Below are 9,791 nucleotides of genomic sequence, written 5' to 3'. Positions count from 1 at the left end.
TATATAGAGGTTGGTTATTATACAACTCTTGTTATTTGTGCAACCAATACAACCCAATCTTAACCGTCCATTTCATTTGATTAATATGTGATTTTATATAGGTTTTGATTATTTCCTAATATAAAGTATTAATCATAATTAATGATCCGTATTCATCTTCCATAAATATTTAAATCATAATAAATGAACTCTAATAATTTCCATAAATATTTTAATTTATTGGGTTGCATTGTTGTACAAATGCAATAGGTTGTATTTGAAATAAACCCTATATATATATATAGGCCCTCACATCACATCTTGTTCTAGTAACCAATTCATGCAAAAAGAAAGAAAAAATACAGAGCATAATTATCGTCTCAGAACCTTCGACAAAACTTCTTCGACTTTGTAAATAATGAGTCTGGCACCTCTGTGCGTAGTGAGCCTGGCAAAAGTGACAACTCTAATCGTGGTGGGTCAAATGATGGGTACAACTTTGTTTGTGATGGGTTAAATGGCGGCTTAGGTCGACCGGTCATTCTCCATCCTCGTACCTCTGTAGCAATATGTGATATGAGATTTGGAGATTAAATTCAATTGCGAAAGCTGATAATTAGCTTGAAAAGAATAACATACCTCTATCATCAATGGTATCACCGACTAAAATAGTGAGCCAACCTGGTGCCAATCTGCCAACCTCCATTAACTTGAAAAAATCACGCCGACAAAGATAGTATGCTCCTGTAATTAGTTTAAATGCAGACAAATCCCCTCCAAGAGTTTCTATCCATGGCATGTTAATTCCCATGGTTTCATCAGCATCCGCATACACAAGGCTTGCACCACACTCATGTATCTTCGATATACCACCCATCACAATGACAGACACATTAACTTTATCTCCCACTAATAACTTGCTTCCTATTGGCCAATAACTTAACCATATGCCAGCTCCTCCATCTCCAGGATCGCYACAGACTTTGGGATTGTACATCAAATCAACACCATTGTTGGTATGGATTTTAGCAAACCATGCAYAGTCTTGACCTGATAATATTGTATACTTGAAAGTTAGATTTAATCCTATGAGCCTCCTATCCATAGGAGATGAAGGCACCTCGAAGGACAGAGATGTTGATTCTGATATATGCTCAGGTGTTATGTTTGGATCCTTTATGTCTGGCAGGCACGTGCTCACAATACCGAATTCATACAGCATCTGTGCCACAAACAATAGGGTTCAGTCACACATATATAATTAGTTCAGGTGGCATGTCGATGTGCTTGTGTGTGCTTATGCATGTGATTCAGAAAAAAATAGAGAACCTGGATCCTTTGACTTCTGTTTTCGATGATCTGATCATCACCAACCAGGAACACCTCATGATGTTGATATTTCTTTAGCCACTTYAAGTGTCCCAAATCAGTTTCATCAAGTCTGGCTACCGGCACCAATTTAAAGAAGTCTTCCACTTCACTCAACTGAGCACAATTTTCATAGCCAAACTCATGCAGTGTGAACCGATGTGATTCAAAAGTTATTTTCTCTAGCGAGTGACAATCATATACATACAATTCTGCAAGTGCACTTGGAAGACAGAGAAGCCATTTAAGTCTATGGCTTAAAGACAAGTTAAGGACCCTAAGATTTACAAGATGATTGTTGCTGGTCAAGCTTTCAAACCAACATCTGCCTAAATCCAGGTACTGCAATTTTGGTTGAATGCTGGAACTCGGAGAAAAATGTTTAGTAACATCAAGGGTGCAGTCTCTAAGGGATAACCACACTAAAGAATGTGGCAAAGAAAAGAAAATTAGTAGTGGACTTGCTCCAGTAGATTGCAAAATCAATTTTTCATAGAGCTGTGCCTGTGGACACTCTGACATGTCCAATTGAGCAAGATTCATTAAGTCTCCAATGGTTTCACAAATATCAACTAGTTCATAACATTGACAAAGAATCAAAGTCTCAATATTAGGGAGTCGGTAGATACTGCGGATTGCGGACAGAGACTCGGAGGATTGAAGATTTAGAGTCTTGAGTAATGGAAGAACCTGTTGCAAGAGTAACAAGAATTATTTTGCACACACTATAAATMTGCATAAAAAAGARGATGTCAAATTTCGTACAATTGGCGGTTCAAATACTTTCAACTTGCTATCTCGCATATCTATAGCCACCAAGCTTTTGAAGAATAAGCCAAAGGGTATGGCTCTTAGATCGAACTGACGCCAGCATAGCCATCTTAAATCTTCTGAAAAATYCTCGTAGGATCCAGTGAGATGCACATCATTTAGGTGGAGCAATTTTAGGTTATCCATTTTTGTAAGTGAATCTGTCTTAAGATCTAAAGACTGCAAATTTAACATGGAAGAGAGCAAGTAAGCGTACATCAGATCTAGAAATTAAGAAACTACTTCTTGTATTAAGGCACTCTAAAGAACGGATTGGGACCGAAAGATAACATAGCGAGTGTTGATCATAAAAAGAGTATAATCTAAAATAAGAGAGAGAATATGAATTTTTACCGTCAAAATTTGTGGATTATCATCCCGCAAAACTTGCATATCAAGTGCTAGACCTTCCATTGTTTTGGAACCCTAAACAGGAATTAGAGGAATTTATAGAATCTTAGATGAAATAGGAGGGTGGGAAAGGAAATATAAGCTTAAACATCAACACAAGAAACATCTTACCTCTCCTTTGTGCAAGATCTTGTAAGATTCAATACTACGCCAAACTCTACTACGTTCTACAGGGCGTTTTGATTCTTCACTGATTATGCTTTTCCCCATCTCTTGAATCAATTGATGCACCATCAGTTTGTTGTTTGGTGACACAGAAAGAAGACATCTATTGGTTAGGACTTTGATCCCAGATGATGCACAATAATCAAGCTCCAATATTTTTTCCACATAATCCTTGTCTTGGCCAACAAAGAAACAAGCAATATGCAAAAACAACTCTTTGCTATTTTTATCTGGCAATGAGTCATAGCTCTTTATGAGTACATGTTGGATTCCAGATTTCATCTCTCTTTTCAATAAATCCAATGTATTTCTCCAAAATAGGATGCTAATATCCTCTGATAGAGAGGAACCCAACACTTCAAGAGCCAGTGGATTTCCTTCACAATACTGTAGCACCTCTTTTGTAAGTTCCTCATAACCGTCCATCGGAATTTTGAATCCAAAGGCATGAAGACTTAGGAGCTCTAGTGCTTCTTCATCATCTAGTAATGTCATCTTATACTCATGACAACTCCAAGTTCTAGTCCTAAACCAATTATGCGTATTATTGTTCCTGGTTGTTACTATAATTTTGCTTTTTTCATTAATTTTCTGGAAATTGATAAATTTTTCCAGTGGTCTTGGTTCATCAATGTCATCAAAAACAATAAGTGCCTTTTTCCTTTCTAAAACTCTATCAACGTAATAGCGCTCGCACAATGTTTGGGGTTTCCCCTCTCCTACAATATCTTTGGCAAATTGTTGGATTAACACATCAATATTACCTTGTTTTTGATGTATACTACCCATGTTTTTTAAAATGCTAATGATTTCAAAATGTTGCCGATTTGAAGAGACAATGTACTCGGCCAACGTGGTCTTGCCACTTCCTCCCATGCCACAAATTATTAGAAATTTGCTGTCGGATTGCTTTAACCAGGAATTAATATCTTTATCTCGAGCATTCATCCCTGTTAGATTGCGTGGAAGATTAACTATTTTGGGACCAACTTTATAGTAAACGTTATCAATGATTTCCTTCAAAAACTCTGTTTCTGACCTGTAAAACAAGGTAAGTGATCTAGTTCAGTTGATGGCATTCAAGACTTGTTTCACAAGTTCTAATGAAAATAATGCTAAAACAATCAGGTGTTCCAAATGTGAATTACAGTCTACCAGTGTATGTTTAAATTTGGTAGGAATACTAGCATTCTGAAACCTTAAGAAATTTGAATGATATTCAAGATTTGAGGAACTCAGGCCTCTTCATAGAAGAAATGATCAAGGAATACTCAGGAGACACATTTACAAGACCTTCGTATATCCTTTCGGAAAGAAGAAATCCAATTAAATTATAAGCTGGGACAAAAAAGCATACCCTGAAAGAACCAAGCCTGACAATTCGGCAACCTTCGTAAGGGCTTGTCTCCATCGTTTCACGTTATCATCCGTCCACTTTGAAGAGGTTTTAACTTGTATCTTGAAAGTATTATCTTGCTTTTTAACATGAGAGGGATCAACATGATAAAATACCGGTAGAACGAAATGATCGAACTCTCTCCTTCGCTCAAGGATCAACCAAAGCTCATCGAGGCACCATGTTGAAGTTGCATAATTCTTAGACAATACAACTATCGAGCCCTTGGATGCTGTGATTGCTGTCTCGATTTCCGGTTTGAGGTCTTCACCTCTACTGATTTCATCATTATCCCTAAAAGTGGAAATTCCTGCTCGGATTAACGCGGCATAGAGATGATCGGCAAAAGAATGACGAGTATCTTCGCCTCTGAAGCTTAGAAAGATGTCATAGTTAGCCGAAGGTGAAGCAATGCTAGAAGAGGAAGAACTGGAAGCCATTGGAATGAATGTCTGAAGAGTGGAATATGAAAAATTCACAAGTCTTGAATGGTCTGCTAAAACTTACTCTCAAAAGAAATGAAGCACGTCATCATTGTAAATGTTTAAATTTATAGAATTGGATTCCCACAACACCGAAAGCAAAAAATAACAAAACAAACATTCAAATGGTAAAATAGTAAAAACAAAACTTGAAATTTCTTGACTCTCCCTTGTATTTAATCTAACATAATAGGGGTCGTTTATCAAACATTTACCCGGTAAACGCTTACCGATAAATTTAACACTATAATTTACTTTCCGGATAAGATTTTAATCCACCAAACCGGTATCGTATGCAACAATTTATCTGGTAAGTGCTTATCATGATAAGAGTCGTTGCCCTAACTTACCGGGTAAGACTCTTGTCCTTATCTCGCTCTTACCAATGCTTGCGGTTTGAAAAAATTTAACCCAACCCAACCCAAACGCGTACGGGTTAGTCGGGTTGATACTTTGGTACATTAAAATATTCTTCTAACCTTGAATATGTTATTTCTCTACTCATAATTTCTTTTTCATCATCAACCATTTGATGCAACTTATCCATACTTCTTACGTATATCACATTCAATTAATTTTCTCAATTTACGTATATATGTTTACAGTTACTGAACATATATACGAATGAGTTATATAAAGATAAATGTGTATATTAATAGTGTACGTGATAATGTAATTGTCTAGTCTATATATTAATAGAAATTCAATCATATTAAATCCAAGAAATAAATGAATTTCGGGTTCATCAGGTTGGGTTGGGTTCAAATAATAGTAACCCAATATCAACTCAATACCTACGGTTTGAAAATTTTACAACTCAATTAAACATCAGATTATTTCAAGTTAAGTTATTTTGCGTTGGGTTAATCGGGTTTTTATGCATTCCTAGATAGAAGGTCTATGAAATATATAGAAAACAAAAAGATACAAAATCATGAACCTTGGAGATGGTGAAATGTTACCAACCAACAGCAGGCTGTAAAAGCAAAGACGAAGACAATTGCTTTTACTTTTTACACTATATTTCTAGTCCTTATGGTTTAGGGAAACTCTGGTATTGTCCCTACAATTTAACATTATACCATTTTCCTCTACTTTTTAGTTTGCTTTAGATTTGGTCATCACTTCTAACGACCACCAACCAACTCCGTTAAATACGTACCACGTGAATAAGTTTACAATACATATATACAAATAGTGTTGTGTTCCGAATTTATTTAGGATACGATTTAGGACCTGTTTGGATCATGGGAATTTGGTGGAATTGAAAGGAATTAAAATCTCTAATCATTTGACCAAATTCCAAATATGATGTTTGGTTCACAGATAATAAGCAAAGGAATCCTTTAAATTCCTACAAATTCATTTGGTCAACGATTTCACAATTCCACTTGATATACCAAGGATTTCAAATTCCTTTCTTACAAATTCCTTAGCCCTCATCTAAATTTCAGATATTAGTAATATAAGTGAACAATTTCAAATTTTATCTGATGTTAATAATGTAATTTGGTTTAATGGTAATTTTAATTTTAAAAAAAATGACAAAAAAAATCATAAAAGGTCATTTATTGATATTTAATTTCCGATTCCAAAATTGAATTTCATGAATCAAACAAAAAAAATTCCAATTTTGTTAAGAATTCCATTCCAATTCCATGCAACCAAACGCAATTACAAGACATGGTCAAATTCCATCCGATTCCCTCAAAGTCAAATTCATTTGATGAATTGCAATTCCATTGAATTACATTCTACGAACCAAACGCCTCCTTAGTGTTTTAAGATTTTAAGATTTGATTTAGGGATTTTATCTACGTTGATTTATGTTTGCAATTTAGGTTTTGTTTGAGTTTGATTTATGTTTATAATTTTGAATTCGGACTACAGTTTTTATTTGGTATGTTCTTCATCCTTCTTCATGATGAAGAAGATTCAATATATTTTTTTGGTTATAATAAAAAATAAAAGAAAAAGTAAAAAGACCTAAATATCCTTGAGTTGATAAAGTCATCGTCAACAAAGTTAGAAAAAGGGAATCCAATTATAAAAATTGACAACCACCAGAACAAATCCATAATTTTTCGAGTTTAAGAACGTTAGTCATAATTTTCATAAACTAGACGGACCAATCTCTAAGTCACTCTATCATTAAATGTCCAATCTTACTTTTAATTAAATGACAAAAAACCCTGTACATTTTCATGTGGTGTAGGACTGTGGGCCATGTAGGTGGTGTGAAGTGACCACAATTTAATTGGGAGAAACTTACCATTATTCCTCTTTATCATTTTTCCAATGTTATCGTTTCTTCAAACACCAATATTTGATAAAGATTATGATCATGTGAGACTAACCTATTATCGTTTCTTCAAACACCAATATTTGATAAAGATTTGGATCATGTGAGACTAACCTATTATCGTTTCTTTAAACACCAATATTTGATAAAGATTTGGATCATGTGAGACTAACCTATTTTTGTGAGATCTGTGAGACAACTTTTTTACAATTGAAACTTCATAGTAAAATGCTGTAAAGGTAACCTTCACAGTGTTTTTGTTGTGAAAGTTTGGATTTTTTTTACCTTCATAGTGTTTTTGCTGTAAGGTTTCAAGTGTAAAAGTATGGTCTTACGGGTCTCACGAAAACAAACTGGTCTCACGTAAACCCAACCCTTTAGTCAAATATGTAATTATTTGACACTTAACTTTTTGTTATATATTTATTAGAAAATTCTATATTTCAACTCATATTTATTTAGAACTCCTAAAAAAACATATAAAAAGATGTAAATTGAATACTTTTCAAATAAATGCAATGAATAATTGGATTTTGTAATTGAAAACGAATATCTATTAATATTGCTAGAAGAAAGTTATGAACTATGAGTTACTGATCGCAAAGATTAAGGTTTGTTTGGTACGTGGGACAAGATGGGATAAAACATCACAAGATGTGATAGAACGTAACAAAAAAATTGTTTTTGTATGTATGGTGCGATATTTAGACTAAAACATGGCAAGACTTGGTTGGACAGAAATGTTTTATTTTTGTCCTTATCAAATTAGATGAAACAAAAATTAAAGAGATGAGACAAGTTTTATTAAAAGTTATCCATGTTAAATTAAAATTGTTTCACCTAGCTATCTCACTCTTGCATGTTCAGTCATGTTCCGTCCGGTCTATGTACCAAAAACACTTGGGGGCCGTTTACCAAAGACTTTCCCGCAAAGTGTTTACCCGTAAAATTCAATACTATTACTTACTTACTGGGTAAGATTTACTTCACAAAAACGAACACCGTATGCAATAATCTACCCGATAAGCTCTTACCGCGGTAAGAGTCGTCGTCTTCATTTACCGGGTAAGACTCTTATTCCTTGTCTCGTTCTTACCGGATAAGATTTTTGGTTTTTGTCATATTCATCCGGTAAGGTAATGTGATTTGGTAAGCGCTTACCCGGATAAGCGTTTGGTAAACTGCCCCTCCCCTTACTTAATCTTGACAAGAAGATAACAAAAGATTGACAAAAAAATTAAAAGATTATAGCAAACATTAACGCTTCATAAAGATGATGGGTAAAGGAATCACGAGTATCTAAGCCTCTAAAACTTAGAAATACATCATAGTTGCTGGGAGAAGTTATGATAGAAGAAGAAGAAGAAGAAGAAGTGGAAGCCATGGAAGTTTGATAAAGAGAGTCTAGGAGTAGGAGGATGGAATATGTTTAAGATGGAAATATGAAGAGGGTCTAAATTCTTCAGGGTTGAAAAGTCTTGGTCTCCTGGTATCAATCATAGCCATAGGTGTTGTCATTATTAACAAGTTTTCAATTTTCCAAGTGGTTTACCCCACCACCAAAACATCTAAAAATCAAAGATGTCATAGACTTGGTTTTTTGAATAACTAAGCAATACAAATGTGAAGTAGAGGAAATAATTGTTAATTTCTTGCTGTTGGTTTATGTTTATATCTTAATATAATATTTGTAGAATGGATATTTATATTAACATAATCACAAAGATTACATTATTATTGTCCAATGTTGAACAATTAATTAGAGATGTGTAAAGTTTATAAAGACGTCTTTGACGGAGAAAAACCCATGATTGGCATAGGAAGAAGTACGTAGAACACTACAAAACAAAGGACTATCACCAACGAATAAAATAGCGTTGGTAATCGGTCGCTAAAGTCGGAACCGTCGGAAAAAACACTGTGGGAAAAGGCATCACCGAAGGATATCACCTACGGCTACTATTTCCGACGGATTTACCGACGAACAATATCACTAACGGATTACCCAATGGCTACATTTCCGAAAGAATTTCCCAGAAATTACCGACAGTCAATGTTTCCAACAGATTACCAACGACCACTTTTACCAACGGCTTTTACCACGGATTACCGGTGACCTATGTTTCCGGCGAATTACCGACCGTCACTTTTACCAACGGATTACCGAAGGAAATTAAAATAAATAAATAAATTTTCCGACGGAATTTTTGCCGATAATCTGTCAAAATTTTATTTTTAATTTTTAAAAATAATTTAAAAGACCCAATTTCCTGTACAATACACCTACCTAGATTTTCAAAATAAATTGCAAAATTAAAACAAAATTGGTTTGCAATAAAATCGTAAATTATATTACAAAAGTAATATCTAAGTTCAAACAGTTCTAACAACATATCCTAAGATTGGGAAGGAGGGGGAGGGGGAGGGGGAGGGTTTGTAACCCAGTATTGTGCCATGAATGCCTCGAATTGCTTCGTCAACTCCTTCTATCTACGTATCTCCACTGCTTGTTGAGCTATCTAATATGCTTGCTCCTTCTGTGTGCGTTCCACTTCTTCCCTCTTTCTATATTCTTCCTCCGGTTGCTGCTCATAGTCCGCCAGCTTATCTTTCAACGCATCTATCTGAAATTATTCAACAATTGACAAACATAGAACAATATTAGGTGATAATGATTAAAAACAATATATGTTACAATTATATGAAACATACCTCCTCATTGCAGCACTAGACGAGGTCCTGCAGCAACTGGCGCCAGTCATAGCAACCCAGGGATCCTGACTGGTCCCGAATACGTAAATGCAACCCTTGCGCCACCTTTGACACTACGCTTCCACAACTCTGGGTCGCCAGGAAGAATAGTGCTCGAATCTGACCC

At 35.0% G+C, this 9,791-nt stretch overlaps 1 protein-coding gene across 1 annotated transcript; it reads right to left on the bottom strand.

The window, feature by feature from the left end:
• Positions 1–278: 278 nt before the first annotated feature.
• Positions 279–4,580, bottom strand: LOC112502986 (TMV resistance protein N-like). Its single transcript, XM_025107029.1, has 7 exons — positions 4,091–4,580; positions 2,680–3,772; positions 2,512–2,583; positions 2,131–2,337; positions 1,309–2,037; positions 619–1,201; positions 279–538 (listed from the first exon to the last, which is right to left on the bottom strand). Exons 1-7 carry the CDS (start codon positions 4,567–4,569, stop codon positions 360–362), a joined length of 3,342 nt encoding a protein of 1,113 aa, XP_024962797.1. The 5' UTR covers positions 4,570–4,580; the 3' UTR covers positions 279–359.
• Positions 4,581–9,791: the final 5,211 nt, after the last annotated feature.

Source organism: Cynara cardunculus, unplaced genomic scaffold (assembly GCF_001531365.2).
Source record: "Cynara cardunculus var. scolymus isolate 2C unplaced genomic scaffold, CcrdV1 Un_Scaffold_2305, whole genome shotgun sequence".
Classification (NCBI taxonomy): Eukaryota; Viridiplantae; Streptophyta; class Magnoliopsida; order Asterales; family Asteraceae; genus Cynara; species Cynara cardunculus.
The sequence above is the reverse complement of the archived record's forward strand: the minus strand, read 5'-3'. Positions and strand labels throughout refer to the sequence as shown.